Source organism: Scleropages formosus, chromosome 10 (assembly GCF_900964775.1).
Source record: "Scleropages formosus chromosome 10, fSclFor1.1, whole genome shotgun sequence".
NCBI classification, from domain to species: domain Eukaryota; kingdom Metazoa; phylum Chordata; class Actinopteri; order Osteoglossiformes; family Osteoglossidae; genus Scleropages; species Scleropages formosus.
Genome location: NC_041815.1, coordinates 660,587 through 681,415, shown reverse-complemented (window position 1 = coordinate 681,415; position 20,829 = coordinate 660,587). Strand labels below are relative to the sequence as shown.

The 20,829-nt window shown below is 40.4% G+C and overlaps 2 protein-coding genes across 2 annotated transcripts in view; both read right to left on the bottom strand.

Moving 5' to 3' along the window:
• sst1.2 (somatostatin 1, tandem duplicate 2) lies at window positions 1-1,471 on the bottom strand. The gene is made up of 2 exons (XM_018732112.2): window positions 1,331-1,471; window positions 1-207 (listed from the first exon to the last, which is right to left on the bottom strand). Exons 1-2 carry the CDS (start codon window positions 1,469-1,471, stop codon window positions 1-3), a joined length of 348 nt encoding a protein of 115 aa, XP_018587628.1.
• A 1,194-nt stretch (window positions 1,472-2,665) lies between these two features.
• Window positions 2,666-20,829, bottom strand: part of col4a3 (collagen, type IV, alpha 3) — a 60,307-nt gene continuing 42,143 nt past the window's right edge. The window contains exons 37-52 of the mRNA XM_018732119.2: window positions 20,442-20,578; window positions 18,160-18,286; window positions 17,562-17,642; window positions 16,473-16,574; window positions 16,326-16,373; window positions 15,907-16,092; window positions 14,332-14,462; window positions 12,669-12,741; window positions 11,170-11,241; window positions 10,927-11,049; window positions 10,188-10,286; window positions 9,813-10,025; window positions 8,948-9,125; window positions 8,710-8,824; window positions 8,209-8,381; window positions 2,666-5,665 (exon numbers count right to left, since the gene is read on the bottom strand). Coding sequence (XP_018587635.1) covers window positions 5,587-5,665; window positions 8,209-8,381; window positions 8,710-8,824; window positions 8,948-9,125; window positions 9,813-10,025; window positions 10,188-10,286; window positions 10,927-11,049; window positions 11,170-11,241; window positions 12,669-12,741; window positions 14,332-14,462; window positions 15,907-16,092; window positions 16,326-16,373; window positions 16,473-16,574; window positions 17,562-17,642; window positions 18,160-18,286; window positions 20,442-20,578 — 1,937 coding nt within the window. The 3' untranslated portion in view covers window positions 2,666-5,586. The remainder of the gene's footprint in view (window positions 5,666-8,208; window positions 8,382-8,709; window positions 8,825-8,947; window positions 9,126-9,812; window positions 10,026-10,187; window positions 10,287-10,926; window positions 11,050-11,169; window positions 11,242-12,668; window positions 12,742-14,331; window positions 14,463-15,906; window positions 16,093-16,325; window positions 16,374-16,472; window positions 16,575-17,561; window positions 17,643-18,159; window positions 18,287-20,441; window positions 20,579-20,829) is intronic.

The window sequence follows — 20,829 nt, the reverse complement described above, 5'->3', positions numbered from 1 at the left end:
TCAGCAGGAGGTGAAGCCCTTCCAGTAGAAGTTCTTGCAACCAGCTTTCCGCTCACGTGGGGGCAGGTTGTTGGGGTCCAAAGAGCGCTCCAAATCCACACGAACCTCCTCCCCTTCATCTGCCGCAGATACCTCTCCTTGGGGGACCTCACCCTGCGGAGGGGCCAGCTGGGACAGGAGGTTCTCCACTGCTTGCTTGCTCCAGTCCTGACAATGGGAGAAAAATGAGGCAAATGACACACATGCACACATGCATATTACACATACACGCACAGATTAGTTTCTCAATCACTCTCTAATTGATTTTGTTCTGTAAATCACATATCTACAGCTGATCTGCTACTGGCACACACACACACACACACCAGCTCTTGCATACTGACAGACATAGTTATTCTATGCCCCCACTGTCTGCTTATCTCACTCATGGAGACAAATAGATACACAGCAGACAGATTTCTTTACGTAAATGTAAAAATGTATCCCATTTCCTTCCTTTTACTGGGTGTAAGTATAGTTTTTGTCTGTTTTTTAATTGCTCATGAATTATTATTCTTGTTGGTTATAATTTATTGGTGACACTAAATTGTCTGTAGTGTGTGAATGTGTGAGTGTGTGTGCGGCTACCCGGTGATGGACTGGCATCTCGCCTAGAAAGTGCCCCTCTCTGCCTTTCCCCCATTGTTTCTGTGATAGGCTCTGGACCCCCACAACCACGGTCAGGACAAGCAGTTAGTAAAAATGGATTGATGGTTATAATTTTTACTCATTTTTATATTTGGTATTTAAATTGAATACCATTTTACACTCAAATGCCCTTTTCTTACTATGTAAAGTTATTCAGTTAAGACATATGCTTTCTTTTTTCTTCAAAATAAATAATAATGTTTTTAGTTTAAATAGCAGAACAGAAATCTGTTTCAAATCATCCTGCTCTGCAGATACAGTAATGCCCATAATCTATTCCTAGCCACAGTCATTTCACTGTTTACTGTATTTGTTTGATATTTCACACATCACTGGCTGTCGGAGGACACAGAGCATTGATGAATATTTGACAAACAAGACCATTTATATCTGCAGTTAAGGTGTTCATACCTTTCTCTGAACCTGAAAAAATTAAATAAAATTCTTGCTCCAGACCTCATTGCATCTCCATGTAAATAAAGGGCACCCCTATATCATTATGCAGATTTATAACCTGTTGGCTGTGTACCTCATCTCTGTGCTCACAGCAATATAAGGCCCACCTATGACTCCACAGTGATTTGCCTTACTTGTGAGCAAAGTGGTAATATGCTGTGCTACCGTGGTAATGGAGAGACAGTACCTGTGGGCTCATGGCAGCAGCATGCGCTCTCTGGAGGAAGCTTCGGTAGCGCAGGTCTGGTTGTGAGGCAGCGATGGGGCAGAACAGGCCCAGAACAAGCCCCAAGAGTACCAGGGTGCAGTGGATTTGGCAGATCTTCATGATGGGGCCTGTGCTGGTCTGAAGTGGAGCGGTCTGGATTGCTGCTGGAGGTTCGCTGGTTAGACCACTGTCAGGACCCTTTTAAACCTCAGCTGTCTCTCGACAATAGAAAAGAATGATTGACAAGTGGTGTAGCTCCTCCCAGTGGGTGCCCAGCAATGATGGCATTTTATTTCATAAAGCACTTAGAGACTCATGGACTCTCTTTGTTCAGTCATTTAGTCACAAAGGATGCTTACACAGTTTATTGACTTGTGAAAGCAGTCCCAGTAATTCAATTAACCTGTGCAGAGTTGTGAGCCTGTCTTCTAAACTAAACCAAATACAACTCAGGAATGTCTGAAAAACAAAGCCAGAAAAAGTAAGAAAAATGACATCAGAGGTCCTATTTATGAATTTGGGGATGTTAGTCCTTTTAATGGAACTTATGGAGAATAATTATGATGCACAATTTTCCAACATAATTACATTTTGTAAAAATGGTTGAAATTAGGGAAAATTATACAAACCAAGGGTTACAATGTTGTAAGAATATATCCACATGACAAGAATAGGAATGACTGGGAAAAAAAAAAAAAACTTCATATTGCTCCATTTCATACATGAAGAGAGCACTGAGTATTCAGCATTTTCATACATAATTCATAGCTGCAGGAAATAGTGTGCTGCTAATTTTGCTTTAGTCTCTGATACATCTTTAATGAATCTCAATTTTCAGTTGTAGAGGAAAACATGTTGGATAGGAAATTTGATCTATATTCATTATGGAGACAGCCTCAAACTGAACATTCACATTGTAAATGCATGTGAACAATATTACCTAGCACATGTTGTAGTGTTGCACTGCTCTCTTTTGGCCACATTGTTAGGTGCACCTTAAGCAGTTAAAAGATTACTGTTGTAAAACTACGGCAGTAAAACTATAATCATGTTCAACTATAACTTGTAAAACTATAAGCATTTCAGCATAGTTTAGTATAATCAATAATAAAAAAAAAAAACATGAAATAAATCAATTATTTTGACATTTTAAATGAAAAACAATTCACAAGTAAAAGGAACAGTTTCTTTTTCATTATTTGACCTACCACAATTTAATCAGTGTACTTATTTCCCTTTTACAGACTAAACAGAGGAAGAAACACATTTGAAACAACATGTACATATAAACCATATTCTCAACATTGGGGTTATTTAAGAAGTTGCAGGTTAAGTGTATTTCATTCCAGTAAACATTTATCTGATTAAACAGACAAAGGTTTTTATGATTGTATTTCTTCAAGTGTACTTTTTTGTACACAATGCATTGTAATGTTTACAGTGATTTTGATAATTTAATTATTACTAAAACACAATTTTTTTTGCAAATTAAACAAATAATTTGGTTGCTGGGATACTTCAGACATGTTGTCTTTGTGTGTAGTTTCCATGGTCTTCACATTATCATGTGTATTTTTTTCAACACATTCTAAAAACATGCTTTTCTGGTGAACTGGTCAATCACAACTAGTTATAGTTTATGTGTATATATTACTGCTATGTGAGCAGCTGGTCTCTGTTACACACTGTAGTTCCCAGTTTGTTTTTTTTTTTTAAAGAAATTTCATTATTTAATGTTTTGCCATCTACTGGATATTAGAAAAACATAATTTGCTCCTGAAACATACTGTCTGGAAACACACCAAATTACCAACTGTTTGATAATCATGAATTGGTTCACATGTCTGCATCTAGATCTGTCTCTCCGGATGTTAAAGAGAGATAAAGTGTAATGAATAAAGTGCAGAATTTATCTGCAGTGGTGGGACCTTGACACGCTCCAAGAAGTTGGTACTGTAGTACAAAAAGAGAATGGTCAACAACAAGCCTCAAAAGGCTCAATGGTGAAGGAATGGGGATGTTGAAAACAGTCAACGGTGACAGGAGAACCAGGGAATAATGAAGTGGAAGCATAGAAGTGGACATGTGTTAGGAGAAAGCACAGTGCATTCCTCTTTCTCAGGGAACTGACCAAGGACCTCCAACTCTGTAAGCGTCCTGCTTGCCTTTTATAGCTTGTTCTGCAATTGTGTCATTGGGAACAGGTGTGCTGATTTCTGCCAGGTGGCTCAAAACAGGACTTCTAGGTGTTATTGGGATTACTGCTCAAAGCGGTCATGGCACTCGCCAACAATACAACTTTTGTATTTTTTTTCAAGGTCTATGTCACTTTGGATAAAAGCGTGCTAAATGAATAAATGTAAATGATTTATATCATGCTGAAATCATGGGTTGATAGTTATATAGGTGTTTTAGAGTATTTTAGTCATACTTGGGAAAATTACTTAGGGGATTTCAAATGGGTTGATAAAGCATTATTATTTTTTCCATTTCAAATAATGGGATGTTGGCTATTGGTATCTGAAATTTTGGTATTCTCACTGTTTTTAGGAATGGAAATATTTCATAATCTGAGGGATTCAATTTCTTGCCCATTGTCATTTTACTTCAATATCTTACTCTGTACAGATAGACTGGTCAAGTACAAAAAGTAGCATTGTGATTGAGATATGCAAAGATACACATAAATTTCTAACCTTAAGGTTCTAGTCCAATACAGTACCATCGATGAAGAACCGCTCCACTTTCTGTAGTTTGAATGGATAAAACCATATTTTTTTTCTGCATACATTTCTGCTAATCACACCCTATACCTCCTCACTTCAATCCATCTTTCCAAGTCCGTGATCCTCCATCTCACAGCAGGTCCATCCACCTTTCAGAAACTACAGGTAAAACTAGTTAATGTGAGAGCAAAGCTTTCATAAATCTGCCAAAGAGAAGCCTATTAACAGAAATAACTGGTAAATCTAAATCTGCAATGCTAAAAATGTCCATCAGATGGAGATGTTTTATCACTCTTTCCAAATTTTTGATCCAAAAGTGAGTATTTAAAAAAGGACCTCCTGGCATGAAATAGTGATAGGATGGCTCCTGAAATATCAAACAGGTTCTGCTAGATCCGATGGATTATCATGTGCCACTCGTAAAAGCAGAACTGAATAACTTGTTTTTGTAAATTCTTAAATTTTCAGATGAATCCAACATATTTCCTCCAGTTGAAATATTATTACTTTGTGGGCTGAAACACCATCTCTGAAGAGACAAATTTTGTCTATTTCTATGTCATTTTCTTCTTCAGATGTAACACCCGCTCCGTGTTCAGTACATTATCTGCTGTATGGAAAGTGAATAAGGGAAAATGTAAATATGAGAAAAAAAATCACTAGATAAAATTAACAAATAATGTAAATATTGTATAATAAAATTATTGCTGTTATAAAGACATCTAAACAAGTAGCTGTATCTGAAATTCAGTTGTATGTCAGTCGCTCCATCTTGAAATGTTGCTTAAATTATTTTCCCGTTTCCTCTGTACAGTCCATCTCTTGGAGTTGTGACAACCATGCCTGCACCTCAACCAGCAGCAACTAGCTCCAGTAAAGCACATAACACCCAACCTCAGTTGGAACACTTAGCTATAAAAACCACCATTTGACCACTTCCCAGCTGTGGAATTGCTCTTGGGCCAACTGTCCCTCTAACTTACTTTGGCTTATGCATCTCTTTGTCCTGCTCCCCAATCCTCTGGAAATGGTTCACTGGACCCTTTTCATTAAGTATAGCAGATAATTGAAAATAACTATACATGCATAAATGTTTGTGCAAACAGCTCTAACATGTCTCCTACCATTTCTGGTAGCTTGTGGTGAATTCCACACTGGACATGAAGCACAAACCCTAAAATGCTGAACCGATGAGTGTGACTGGGAAGCAAAGGGTGGACATATTGAGCATTTTATTACCTGAGGTCATATTACAAAATTAAACAAAGCTCTACAAAATTAATCAGAAACTGAAAGGAAATGGCCTTTCTGATTTGAATATTGTAATGACAACATTTTCTCAATGGCTCACAGAAAATAAAAGCTTGAATTGAGCAGTATGACTGGATGGAGTCTCATCAGCAGACTTGTCTCTTCGGTGCTCCTCTGCCGTCCTATTGTCCATCTATCCTGCTGGTGTGTATGAAACAGCAAGATCAAAATCACTCCCCACTTGTCAGAGATGAGTCTTCATTGTTTCAAGCAAACTCGGCAGCGGCTGATAAGTCTTCCAGGAAGGTCTGTCTTTAGAGTTTCAGCAGCTGGCTTCCTGTAAGTAAGATAAAATCAAATTTAAGATGAAATCAACAGCAAACTGTCCTTATACAGAAGATACTGTGTTAAATGGAGCTCTCCCATATTGCTTTACCATCACTTACGAAACTTTTACTTTTATGAATGACATTTATCTCTTTTCAATTTACATGCCCAGTATTCACTATTACATAGAAAACTTTCAGATTTCAAAGACAGTGTCTTCAAGAAAACTTTTTGAAACTCTTAAACAGTTGGTCGCACAGTGTATAGAGCTGCTACCTTCAGACTCACAGATCGCGGGTTAAATTCCAACCTTCGGCTATAGTACCCTTGAGGTAATTACCCAGCTAGGTTATTAGATCGGTAAGTAACTGTAAATAGTTTAACACTGTAAGTTGCTTTGGGAAAAAGCATCAACTAAATTAATACATGTAAAGGTTTCTTGCTGTGTTAATAGTTGCCTTCAGTTCAGAACTAGGTAAAAGTGACCAGACCAGGTAAAAGTGACCAGACCATGCTGTTTTTACACAATATCTTTGAAATTTTAAAACGTTCTCTTTCTTCTACAGGTTGTCCCCGACTTACGATTTTTTCGACTTTACGATGGTGAGCTAGCGATAGACATTCAGTAGAAACTGTACTTAGAATTTTGATTTTTTTTCCCGGGCAAGCAATATGCAGCGCAGTGCTCTCCCGCGATACTGGTTGCAGCAGTGATCCACATCTCCCAGTCTGTCATGCAGAGGTGCATATTAGGTATATTAAGGTGTAAATGCATTTTTGACTTGCGATATTTTTGAATTATGATGGCTTTTGTAGAACATAAGCCCATAGTAAATTGGGGACCACCTGTATATTGAAATTCATGTTTTTCAGTTGTTCAAATTCAAGTGGGTTTTTATTGTCATTCCTCTATATAGCTTGTATACAGTGGAACAAAATGTTGTTTTTCCTGGACCATGGTGTAACACAGAACAGTATGCAAGACTACATAATATGCAAATACAGAACAGTGTGAGATGAGTGCAGGACAATAAATAAGCAGAACAGTAGATACACACACACACACACACACACACACACACACACACACACACACACAGTCTACAACTGCATGTCCCAAGCAGGATCGCAGCAAACTGGAGCCTAACCTGGCAACACAGGGCGCAAGGCTGGAGGGCAAAGGGACACACCCCAGACACGCCAGTCCACTGCAAGGCACCCCAGGCAGGACTCAAACCCCAGCCCCGCCACACAGCGGGCCTCAGCCAGACCCACTGCACCACCACACCCCCCACATTAGATACACAGGACAATAAATTCACAGTAAATGGGCTGTAAACTGTAAATCATTTTGTAGTGTAGCAGCAATAAGTATTAAGTAGTACGTCCGACAAGGATGCATACTATCACCTGCCCTATTCAATCTGTACACTAAAACGATCATGAGGCGATGTAATCTGGGCGAATCACCAACTGGTGTGAAAATTGGTGGGAGGAACATCAACAACCTTCGATATGCCGACGATATGACTTTGCATGGGGAAAGTGAAAAGAACCTGGAATATCTGGTCCAAAGAGTCAAAGAGGAAAGTGAGCGCATGTTCTTGACGTCTACTGTAGACAGACAAAGTACCTGGTCGGTGGGAGTTAGTAGCCAGTCACTGATTCTGTTTATTCCTCCAAGTTTGTGGTGTTGTGGTATGTAGCAGCCTCTCTGAACATATTCCAATCTGTGTGTTCAAAGCAGTCCTGAAGTGCTGAGATGGTTCCCTCAGACCAGGTTCTCATCTGTTTCAGGACTGGTTTGGCACGTTTCAGGAATGGTCTGTATGCTGGGATTAACGTAACAGTGATGTGGTCCGAGCAGACAAGGTGGGGGCAGGGTGCAGCCTCATAAGCACCGGGAATGTTTGTGTAAACAAGGTCTAAAGTGTTTGTACCACAGGTTGCAAAATCAACATGCTGGTGGAATTTTAGCAGCACTAATTTCAGGTTTGCGCGGTTAAAGGCCCCGGCAACAATGATAAATCTGTCAGGGTGTGCTGTCTGTAGTCACTGATAGCCCCGGAGAGTTCGTTTAGAGCTTTCCTTGTGTTAGTGCCAGGTGGAATGTACACCGCAGCACAGCGGTAAACTCTCTAGGCAGGTAGTATAGCAGGTAGTATGCCTTATGCTTTAGGTTTTCATTCTGTTTGAACACTCTGTTTAAAGTGATATTTTCCATGTCACGTGCATATCTCTGCCTTTTTTCTGTTGGTCCATTATGGATGACATCATTATCTGTTATATGATCTCAGAATTGCACATACGCCATTGCTTGCACAATATACAGCTATACTGATGAAAGCATCTTGCTAAAACAAAAAATGGTACAAAAAATAAAAATATTTCAGTAAGCTTGTATATTCTCCCCATTTCTGCTTTAATTTCAAATATACCAGGAGTTTTGACTACTCAGACCCTTAATTTGATTCTTGTACCAAGCTGAGGGGATGTTCTGTTTTTGCAAGAAAGATTTTTAATCGTCTAATAGTGGACATTAAAATGACTCACGAGAACATGTTGGCAGGGTCGAGTGCAGCCAGCCAGTAGCTGTAGGAGTCGCTATAGTAGTTGCAGGTGCCCCTGCCATGACACTCAATGAAGGGGACTTTACGAAACTCCTCCAGACAGGACCCCGGGGAGGCTAAGGGTTGGCCAGAGCCCTCTGACCCTGCCCCAGTTTGCTGGAGAAAAACACGACATGATCAGCACTTCCCGCAAGTGTTTTCGCAGACACAGTCTAAATAGAAACCAATGTTCAGGAAACACATGACTGCTTTTGTTTGATTGTAAAACATTCTCTATAATGGTTCTTCATCTCAACATGAAAATATGAGAAAGCTGAGAAACACTGATGTTTACACTAACAGTTGCTTTAATACAGCACCATTTTTCACAAGAATAGCATCTCTGCATAATATTCAGTGACATCTTTCTGTGTTAGTACTCTGTTGTGTCAAAGTTGTGCTCCTTTGTCATATCGTGCTGTAATTCTGGTCGGTATGTTCTTACCATTATGTAGGAATAACCTGCCCAAAGAGATCGCCATTTTTGTGGACATTCTGGGACTATAGTGGACTGGCTATGAACAGCAATGATATTTGCTCTGGCTTCACATACTGTGCACCTATAGGACAACATACCATTGTTCACAATCCCAAAGGCAACCAAAAGGGATCTAAAGCAGACTACAGCACTTCAGGGTGCAGTAAAGTCATATTTTAGTAAAACAGGAGAGCCAGCTATATACCTGCTGATATATGGTCTTAGCATTTCTGTGGAAATGAGGGCCATGTTGTCAGGCATGGCCTCATCTGTGGACAGCCAATAGGAGTAGTCATTGCGGGAGGCATAGTGACAGGTGCTGTTGGGGTTGCAGAACAGGAAGGGTATGGTGGAGAACTGAGGCAGGCAGCTGCCAAGGGTACCTGAGGAAGCAACAACGGTTTTCAAAACTGAGACATTTACATTCATACTCTACCATATCTAGGTACACAGAGAAAGCAGCAAATACATTCTCTTGGCATGCGGCACAGTGACTAGTTCTTCTACTGTATCTCAGAGCAACTGGATGGTGTGAGAGGATGTGGGTTTAATCCCCATTCCGTATGCGAGGAATTCTCATGTTCTCGTCATGTTACTTTGAGTTTCCTCCTACAGACTAAAGACGTGTTTCAGGTGAACCCGAAATGAACATTGTGCGTGTGCGCGCGCATGCATGTGCGTGTTCATGAACGTGAGTGACAATGTGCTCTAGAATGTAGATGAATGTTAATGTACTCTAGTGTATCGAGCATTGTGATTCACCTTGGATGAGTGTCTGCTAAATAAAGAAATAATATAAATGGCTATATAATTTTCTGTATATGTAGTAAGTTATGCTTTATTGCCACTCGATTCAAGACTTTGGTGAGGGTCTACAAGATGGACAAAGAATCTACAGCCTGATGTGTTCATGGCCTGATCATTTCTAACATCCCAACAGGAGCGCTGTGCTCACCCACTCATGTTTTTTTTATATGTTCCTATATGTTCTGTATATTTTATGCATTGTTAGGTTTTTTGAACCAAATGATGCTTAGATCAAGATGTGGAACATATCAGTTACTTCATACCCAAGTCCTGGCCATGTCCCATGTTGTTGCCATTGACAAAGAGGAGGGAGTACCCAGAGAACATTTGGGTGCTTCCCTCTGGACACGTGGGTTCAGTGGCCCTCTGGCTGTGTCGAGTAAACAGGAAGCTGTCACTGAGCGTGCTTGGAATGTAACTGCCCGGAGGTCCCTGGATGCCCTTGAAGCCTGGGGGGCCTGAAAGCCCTGGTGGCCCTTTTTGGAAACAGACACAAGTCTAAACCCTTGATATCAAAAACAAATATATATTAGATGTTTAGAGTACTGTAACCAAGTGTGAGTGGTACAGAGCAGGTGGAAGCAATGTGGAAAGCAAAGTGACAACAGAAATGTCCAGATGTTTACTGTCACATTCACCTTGTAGGCCTGGTAACCCCATCTCTCCTTTCTGTCCTGAAAAACCTGAAAAGCCTGGTTCTCCTGTTCTGCCAGTCTCCCCCTTTTGTCCTAGTGGTCCTGCAAGAGTATTTATAGATATGACAGTCAACAGAGTAAAATTCTACCTACTAAAAACTAGTTACTTGGTAGAAGACATGATCTAATTAAGTCAGTACACATTCTTATTATTATTATTATTATTAGAAGTTGCACTAGTGGCAATATTACTTGTTTCTTAACTAATGCTTCCATCTGAAATTTTTTTCTCCAGTTTACATGGCTGAACACTTGTTATAACAATTCGGGTAACTGATATAGCTCAGGGTTACTTTAGCGGGGCTTCTCTGGGATCTGAGACAGCAATCTTCATGTTATAAGACTGTGGCCTTAACTATGCTTCTTGCTGTCCCATAACAAGGGAATCATGCATGCTGTTTGGAAAACATGGCCAAAGGACATGTGCCCAAGAAAATAATGACAATAAAGGTCCCTGAGAATTAAGGCTGAATTAAAATAGCTGTAATATTCTATATTAAAATGATCAAGTACCCAGTATTTAAAAGGTACATGTTTTTGGCTTTTCCTTTACTGCCAGCTCTGACCTCACCAAAAGTATAACTTGCAAGTTCTTCATAGCAATCAGCACTGAAACCAAGGAATGGTTTGTGTAGTTCTTGAAAATTCTACATTATCTCTGTTTGACCAATTTCCACAGTACCCAATGGCCCTGGTTTTCCTTGGGGCCCTTGTGGGCCCTTTACCCCCTGCTGTCCTGGAGGCCCCTGGCTGCCTGGATCCCCAGGGATGACCTTCAGTGACGATGAGAACTTGTGTGGGCTCCCTAAACCAGGAGGCCACAACAATCAGCAGAGAGACAAATTTTCCCTCATATACTTTCATGAGAGTCAGTGACGGTCTTAGCATATCAACTTGTCTATGAAAAATGTACTCTTCTCCATACCGGGTGGTCCTGGAGGGCCTTTCGCTCCAGCAGCTCCTTTTGGTCCTGGATTGCCTCGATTCCCTTTCAAACCTAAGAAATTAAATATTTGCATTCAATTTTAAGCCAAGGGGGAACGGTTGTGCAGCAGGCTTGGCCTGTTCCTGCTCTCTGGGGGGTCTGGGGTTCGAGGCCTGTTCAGGACGCCTTGCGACAGACTGGGGTCTCATCCTGAATGTGTCCCCCAGCCCTGCGCCTTGTGTTACCGGGTTAGGCTCTGGCTTGCCATGACCCTGCTTGGGACAAGCAGCAGTAGATATTGGGAATTTTCAGCCAGTGTGTGTATTCAGTTATCAAATCATCCTTACCTGAGTTTAAGGGTTTTTTTTAATGTAAAAAAAAAAAAAACAAAAAAAAAACCACAGGCTTTTTTTGTGTTACAAACATTCAACATACTCATTTTCAAAGATGCAAACATTTCCATTTATTAATTTTAACAGCCTTCCCCCCTCCCCCCACCATTCTGTTTTCTGAAGTCATATGCAAAATGTTAAACATACTGATGGAATTAACCATTCAACAATCCACATTAAAACTTGAGTAGAGGATGAATTTTGGTTTTTAAATGTGTTTTACTGTAATTTTCCATTTTCAATGTATATTAAAGTCATAAAGCAAAGCTGTAATACTTCAATGTATTCACATCTATGGTTAGACTCTGCCTCGTGACACATGCTTCTAGAATTTCTGACAACCCTTTTATGTACCAGACAAGCAGTTTTTCCATAGTGGATGTATGGAAATGTTGCACGAGTATTTTTTTTTTTTTTAAATTTTATTATAACATTGTCTGAGGGTTTCAAAGTTTGCAACTCATTTAACTGGACATATATTTTTCAAATTTGATTCATTGTGACAGAGTTATAAACAGGACTTGCATGACCAATTGTGTTTGTAAGTTGAAGGTACAGCATAGTTAACATCACACAATGAATTTCTGCTGAATCATTGTCACCTGCCAAGCTGTCTTTGTACAAAATTTTAAAACTGTTATAACATATACACACCATCTGAAACTGCTTGTCACATATGGGGTCACGAAGAGCTGGAGCCTAACCCGCCAACACAAAGCAAGAGGCTGGAGGGGGAAACACCCAGGACAGGACCCCAGTCCATCATAAGGCACCCCAAGCAGGACTCAAACCCCAGACCCACCAGAAAGGAGGACCTGGTCCAACCCACTGCACCCCCTTGTTATAATATACACATAATGAACATCAATATTTGTCAGGGTAAAGTGCACAAATCTTACACTTACTACCTTTGAATTCTATAACTGAGTTGAAGCTGAAGTATTGTATGCAGCAGTAAAAATGTATGAAGTATGCAGCAGTTCATGTTTTAATTAACCTAATGCTGACTGGACAATATCAGTCTTTAAAAAAATGTCATGGTAATACTAATAACACCATTACAATAACAGTGGAAGTGGGTTTTTTTTGGGAAAAATGTTTAATTACCAAATTCTCCAGTCCTTCCAAGAGCACCCATTTCACCTTTAGGTCCTTGAAGTCCAGCTCTACCATCTTCCCCCTGTAAACAGTTTAATTGGCAGAAGCAAAACAGGAGCAAGAGGGCATGAACAATAAAAAAAAAAAATAAATGGGGGGGGGGGGGGGCCCACAAAGCTAAAAGAACAACAGCAACTGGACTTGCATGAATTTTCTTGAACCCATTTCACCACTCATCCAAGTGGCTTCTTCAGTTCTAAAAGACTGGGGGGGGGGGGGGGAGTTCTGGTTTTAATCTTGGAACATCTATGGGTGGAGCCCATTTGAGACTCACATGACTGGGGTCTGGTAACAACCCAATAATCACCTGCCAATTGGAGGATGTTAATGAAATTAACCTGGGTGGTGTCCTGTTTTTCTACAATTAGCAGTACTTAACAACCCATTAATGGCCAGAACTGCCAGACCCAAGGTGTAAATGGGTGGGAAATGTTTTGGGAACAGATGCTAAAACTGTATTATATGTGGTTGATAAATTGTGTCTCAGTCTACCTCCCCTGTTCAGAGAGGGGTTTTCCAATTTTACATAGATGGCTTCCTTCACTCCTCTTTCAAACCATCTGTCTTCTCTGGCTAAAATATGTATGCTGTTACCCTCAAAAGAATGTCCCTTGTCCTTCAGGTGTAGGTTTTTTAGATGCCATGACCTGGATAATTGAGAATCTTCACAGACAATAAAAATAAATAATTAGAAAATAAAAAGAACACACAAAATCTGTTAAAATAGACATCAAACCAAAAACCAGACTACCAAACAGAAAAGTAGGATATAAACAGACTGACAAAGGATATGACATCAAATAACTAAAACATACAAAAGAGAAATCCAGTAATATTAATATGCTAGACAGAAACTGACTGAGAAATAGATATTTTAAAACACCAAAAATGATAAATGTGAAATGTATGTTTTTCATTCAGAACTTGAGTCAATCAATATGGGCTGATAGTTTGCAAAAAATCTGTGCAACCTGCACTAGCTTTTTTTCTTAGCTAATAGAATAACATAAACAATGTTTGTTTCATTTTCAGCAATATGGCTAAACTCTGACAAGAAATTGGATATGGAAGTTATTTAGATTAATAATACAGCAAGTTTATGGTTTACTTCAATAATAAAATTAATATTTGCTTTCAGATCAGGCCATCTATAATTTTGAAAAGGCTTGGAATGCTCGGGTCATGTCAGGATAGTTAGCAAACAGGAAAGTGGTGTATTAATCTGTAAAAGACATCGCCTGACTATATTCAATCTTTGGTAATTTCTCTGTCAGAACTTTAAAAAATGTGCATATCATAATTAAAACATGATCTACTCTGTTTTGATTTGGGGGCACGGTGGCACAGTGGGTTGGACCGGGTCCTGCTCTCCGGTGGGTCTGGGGTTCGAGTCCTGCTGGGGGTGCCTTGCGACGGATGGGCATCCTGTCCTGGGTGTGTCCCCTCCCCCTCCGGCCTTACGCCCTGTGTTGCCGGGTAGGCTCTGGTTCCCTGTGACCCCGTATGGGACAAGCGGTTCGGAAAGTGTGTGTGTGTGTACTCTGTTTGGGTCTTGTCCTCTTAAGATGGTTGAATTTAGACAACGTGTGTGTGTGAAAGTATGAGGACTCACAGGTCGGCCTGGTAGCCCTCTTTCTCCTGGTTCACCAGGATGACCTCTAGACCCAGCGTTTCCCTTATCTCCTTTCTCTCCTTTAGAACCAGGTCCAGGGGGCCCTGGACGCCCCTGAGGGCCTCTGGGTCCTGTAGGCAGAAAAAACAAACACAGATCATGAGGCATCTACGAAATATATGAAGTCAGAAAGGCGAAAAATAACTGACAAATAATATTTCACTGATTACCGACACCCCTCTACTTACGTAAATTTGACTAACATAAATCCGGATTTCCGTAAAAAATTCCCAGCATACACATTATTTACAGAAAGCGCTTACACAAAACATCTGACATACATTAAGTGAAAGTTGGCATAGCCAGACAAGACAGGAAGCTGCATCTTCCCAGTTCCTGCATGTTTTGAGCCGTGAACGCATCTCTTCGTGTTAGTGTAGTGCTTTTTTCACATATTTTTTACCCATTTCATTATTCACAATGCCTTGGTGGTAAATGTATACTGTAAAGATTCACTTACTGGTGAATCTCTGTCCACATTTAAAAAGGGTCTTAAAACTCACCTTTTCCAGACTCACTTGGACAATGATCTACTAAGTTCATTTAACATGTACATGTTCATGCACTATAACTTTGAGATCATGCCTGTTAATCAATGGATAAACCTTCACGCAACTACTCCTGTAATGTAACATAATGTATGTTTATATATATATAAATACGAGGAAGGAATTGTCGAAATTCGGATAAAGTTTTATACAGCCACTCGTGTGATGTACATCAGTTCATATGGTGGTTAGAAACAAACTAACTGCACTTAAAAGTCACACGCCTGCATCTAAGTGTCTCTTTCTGCAAATGTAATGAGCACATTATATTTTCTATGAACTGTATGTCGCTTTGGAGAAAAGCATCTGCTAAATGAACACATGTAAATGGAAAACGAAAATCGTCTCGCAAGCGTACAGCAATCGATTTGGACATGAAATTGAAAATAATAAGGAAGTATGAAGGTGGACAAAGACAATCATCTCTAGCAGGGGAACCAGGTTTAGCCGTATCGACTATAAATACGATAGTGAAGGATGCTGCACGAAAAAAGGAGCATGTGAAAGGAACAGCAAGCATGAAAAAAACAATAATAATGAAGAAACGTAAAGGTGCAATAACTGAGATGAAAAAATGATTAATGTTATTATGTTGAATGGTAGGGGAGGATGGGGAATCTGACATACGTAACTTTTGACTTACATAAGGAATTGAAGAACAGCCTATTCCCGTAAATTGAGGGGTGTCTGTATTTTGGATTATTTAGTTACTAAATCCAACAAATATACTCCTTAAAGCAACCTAAAGTCACTTTATTTCTGCATGATAAACTGTGTACAACTAGAAATGAAACTATTTGAGTTCAGAAGTTGCTTGAGAGTATTTAAATTGTAGTTTCAGATTCATAATTATTTGGCTATGAGTTCCTTGCATGTGGAGACATACAGAGGCATGCAGATACAAGGAAATAAATTCAGGCAAATACACAAATGAAGCATTATGGTGCCTTTCTAACGTAACACTCACCAGTAGGTCCAGATTTACCAGCCTGTCCAGGCTCTCCTTTCGGTCCAGCAAAACATACTCCATCTACTCCAGGAGGACCGGCATTCCCAGGTTGACCAGCGGGACCTGGGGGCCCTCTATTCCCAGGGGGGCCACTGGGACCAGGAGGCCCATGAGAAGCTGGAAGACCCACATTTCCCATGGAACCTAAGATAAGGTACAACATATGAAAAGGCCTCTGACAAAAAATTGATAATAAAATAACAAAAAATGGTATTTAAAAAATTTATCAGTGTCAGTGCTGGGTATATAAGGAAATTATAGCACCTTCGAATATACCACCTGATGCTAATTGAGCCAGTTTAAGCCATTTAACAACTCCACCTGACTTTTCTTCAAGCCTCATGATAGACAAAACATGTTTCACATTCTACACTCACCTTTTTGGCCTTTTGGTCCATCATGTCCCGGTGGTCCAAACAAGCAGGCTGTTTGAAAGAGATAACAAGGTCTGTCTTTGGTAGAGCAGTAGTCTTGGCTCTAATGGATTGTCTGTGTACAGTGGAGGTAATAAACAGAACCCATACCACCAGGATGCCCCTTCTCTCCCAATGGGCCTGGGAAACCATCAGTGCCTTGTTTGCCTCTGGGGCCTGCAGGTCCTGGATCTCCAGCACCTCCTGGATTTCCTGTGATAGTCAGGAAAAATTTAAAATAAGATGAAAAATTATTGTATGTACTACAGTGCAAAAAAGCAGTAAGGCACACAAATACACAGTAAAACACCATAGACAGTTAACCTGCAAACTGTAAACTGCCGTGCGTTAGTTTTGTACAGCCTAGCTGCAAGCTAAAAACTCCTTAAAACGTCAGTTCAGTTAAATTCAATTTATTTTTATTGAGCATTCTTCTCACACAGTGGAACAGAGTGCTGAACAAAGGCATCAGACAAATAACCAGATAGTTGGCTATATACTAAATTACTATATTATCCATGCAGTTATTAAAGCTATAAGTATGCCTACTGGCTATGGAGGAAAGGAGCAAAAAACTCCCAACCGAAAGTCAAGGGAAAAAAAACCTCTGGGGGTCCAAGTGCCAGTGGCTGCTCACCCCTCCTGGACATTCTAGATTAAAAAAGACTTTTAAGTCAACAACTAATAACAATGTTGTAGATGAGTGTTAACTTGATGTCCCAGTTCTCATAGGCTTTTCAATTTTGAGTCTGCCTTCCCTGAAGCATGCTGTACTATCAAATAAACCTAAGAAATACACCGTATGTAGCTCAGTGTCACAAGGCACCCCAACTAGGACTCGAACCCCAGACCCACCAGAGAGCACCCCCCATACTTAAGTTAGAGTAAAGATAAAATAGAAGTAACGAATGCACTGATGGACTCTGTTTTCAGATGCTTTGTGTTGGGTTTTGTTGCTTCATATTTAACGTGGCACTGCTTAAGTGAGGAATTGTTGGACAACTGGCACTAAATAAGCTTGAGGTTGATGAAACAATGTACACTCGGTCCTCGTATTGCTAATGTTTAAGTTAGGAATTCTCAAAGATACAAACATTTTCCCATTTAGTTAACGGTATTTTCTGAATGCTTTTAAACAGGACTGCAGAGATTAAGTTACTGGATACAGATGAAACACAAATGTAGGATGCAGTTATATACCTGGAACACCACTTGGTCCAGGGGGTCCTGGGGGACCTGGATGTCCAACAAATCCCTTCTCTCCTGGCAAACCTGGGCTTCCTGGGAATGAGGACAGCAGAGAGAAAGAAGGAATAATGTTCAGTTGACTGTGTGTCACAGCCTTCAGGACTGAACACCAAAAGTAATGAATATTTGTCACTTCATCCTGTGTTTAAAATATGTACTATTGTTTCCTAGATATTGATTTGTAAAATGTCAGCACTTGCATGGAAAACTGAGTGACCCATTTATTCGCATACGACATATGAGTGACTCATCCATAAGCATTCCACATCCATAAACATATCCTTTACAGTTTCCATCACTCCAGAATTATAATTAAGAAGGGATATAGCTAGTGGGTTGGATAATTTATGTTTATATTTATTTATTTGGCAGACACTTTTCCAATGGATACCATGTAGTGTTATCAGTCCTCATACCTTATTAAGTGACTTACACTGCTAGATACACTAATTACAATGGATCACACACATAATGTGAAGTAAGGTTCCTTGTAAAAGAGGGAAAGACAGTGGATCTTCTGTAGGGACTTTAGAGGTAAAAAGGCAGAAACCTGGACATCCTGGTGACCCCATACTTCCTCTGGGTCCAGGGGGACCACATGGGCCAGGGGGTCCTGTGCTTCCGCAGACACCTTGCTCTCCCTTCTGCCCCTTTATACCAGAAAGTCCTGGGTCACCCTGTGTGTTAAAACAACAGATAATTATACAAGACAGCAAAAGAGGGCAACTAAGTTTGGGAAGTAATATTACCATAGTAGTGGAAATGATATCAAAGTAGTATTTCACTGAGTAACCTAATACAAAGCATCAGATCAGCTACTAGAAATAAATGTCCAGTTCAAAGATATGCTGTTCAGATTCACCCATAGTGTGTGAGTGACAAAGAGAGTGTGTGTTCCACTGATGTATGGATGAGTGACCCAGTGTAATTAGTGTACCTAGCAGTGTAAGTTACCCTGGTGAATAAGGTGTGTGGGCTGGTAACACTACATAGAGTTCAGTGGAAGTCGCTTTGGAGAAAAGTGTCTGCTAAATAAATGTAAATGTAAATGTAAATGTATTACCTGACAAAATTTTTTTACAGTTACATTTACATTTATTGATTTAGGAGACGCTCTTGTCCAAAGTGACGTGCATCTCAGCAAAAGTATAATTTATGCATTACATTAAGAGAAGAAGACATAGCTGCAGACATGAAAGTCTCAAGCAAACCTAGTTCGTTACCTACTACTTGCTGCACCAAGGTTCATCGATCAAGTAGGTGCATAAAACACAGGATAGACAAATCCCAATACCCTCCCACCAATTTTTTATTTATTTTTTTTAAATATTATAAGATACACAAATAAGCAAGTACAATGCCAGAGTAGTGACTGAATAAAGGTTGTATCTGGGGATGCTTATGGAATTACGATGCGTGAACAGTTACACCGTAGATGAGCTGGAGAGATCTTGGGCGAAGCGGATCTGGAAAAGATCTTGGGAAAAATGGGTCCAGAAAAGATGAGTTGTCAGACCCGTTCTGGAATGTAGACAGAGTTTCCGCAGTTCTGGGTGAGAGAGGAAGGTTGTTCCACCACAATGGAGCCAGAACCGAGAACCTCCGCGCTTTACCTTTCGTGCACGGGACCACCAAGCGAGCAGAAGTAGACGAGCAAAGGGGTCTAGCTGGGGTGTAGCGGTTGATCAAAACCTGTAAATAGCTGGGAGTAGTTCTATTGATGCATTTGTACACAGTAACCAGGGTTTTGAATTTGATTCGGGCAGCTATAGGAAGCCAGTGCAGAGAAATGAGTAGAGGAGATACATGGGAGCGCTTTGGCAAATCAAACACAACTCATGCAGCAGTATTCTGTAGAAGTTGCAGAGGTTTGATGGCATTAGCAGGAAGATCACACAGGAGAGAGTTGCAGTAGTCCAGACGGGAAGTCACCATGGCCTGGACAAGTAGTTGAGCGGAGCCAGTAGTGAGGTAGGGATGGATCCTACAAATGTTATGCAGGATGTATCTGCAGGATTGGGTTGTGGCTTCGATATGTTGAGAGAATGACAGACTCGCATCAGTCGTTACTCCTAGACTCTTAGTGAAGGAGCTTGGCGAAATAAGTGAGTTGCCCAGTTTGATCGACAAGTCGTGACAGGAGGACAGGCCAGCTGGGAGGTAAAGAATCTCTGTTTTGGAGAGGTTGAGTTGGAGGTGGTGATCATACATCCATGAAGAGATGTCCGACTGGCAGGCAGCAATGCGTGAGGAGATGTCTGACGCACCAGTTGGAAAGGAAAAGAAGAGCTGGGTATCATCAGCATAGCACTGGTATTTGAATCCATGGGAGGCTATGACCGGACCGAAGGAGGAGGTGTAGATGGAGAAAAGAAGAGGAACCAATACTGAGCCCTGCGAAACACCGGTTGAGAAAGGCAGAGGAGAAGAACGAGAGCTCTGCCAGACCACTTGATAGGATCTGTCAGAGAGGTAGGACTCAAACCATCTTAGTGCCGCACCTTTGATCCCAAGCTGGTTAAGAGAGGAGAGTAGAATCCGGTGATTGACAGTACATGATAAGACATGGATTTCATTTATGTATTTACCATTAAAGTTAACCATATGTGGGTCAGATTAAGAACTTATTTCACCAGCAATAGCAGGTGTTCTTTGGGGAACCTTTTAGTTAGTAATTTGCCTGGTTTTCCTTACATGGGTTATGTAAAGTCTAGGTGCTGGGCTGGATGGAGTGGGGCAGTTGCCTAGGTGCAGCAATGAAATCTGTAACTGAGCTGAGCATTGTGGAGAGAGTGATACAGCACTGACATTAATTTTGCATTGAGTATAAACCTTCTCTCCTTTTTCTCCCTTTGAGCCAAGCCCAAAGCTTGATTCCCCTTTTTGTCCTTTGGGTCCATCTATGCCTGGAGTCCCAGAAGACCCTGGGCTTCCACAGCTGCCAGCCTCCCCCTTAGCTCCTTTCACACCTGGAAATAGAATGAAATATCTTATGATACTTTTTAATAACTACATAATTCAACGTATTTCTCTAAATGAAATGCAATCATTTGCACCTGTATACATAGACTACATGTACATATATACATGTGCTTGCGTATGTCTGAAAGAAATCATAGTATTTTTTATGTTAAATTTTCTATTTGTATATAATATGGTATTTATATTTAGATATTTTTACAAAGTCATTGCCCAACGTATGCAAAAATTAGTGCTAATT

What these genes read in the sequence shown, in the direction of transcription:
- sst1.2 (XM_018732112.2), bottom strand. Translation starts at nt 1,471, where the DNA reads ATGAAGATCTGCCAAATCCACTGCACCCTGGTACTCTTGGGGCTTGTT. An exon ending in CTGCTGCCATGAGCCCACAG is followed by an intron (nt 208 to 1,330) that starts GTACTGTCTCTC and finishes TCCCATTGTCAG; the next exon opens with GACTGGAGCAAGCAAGCAGT.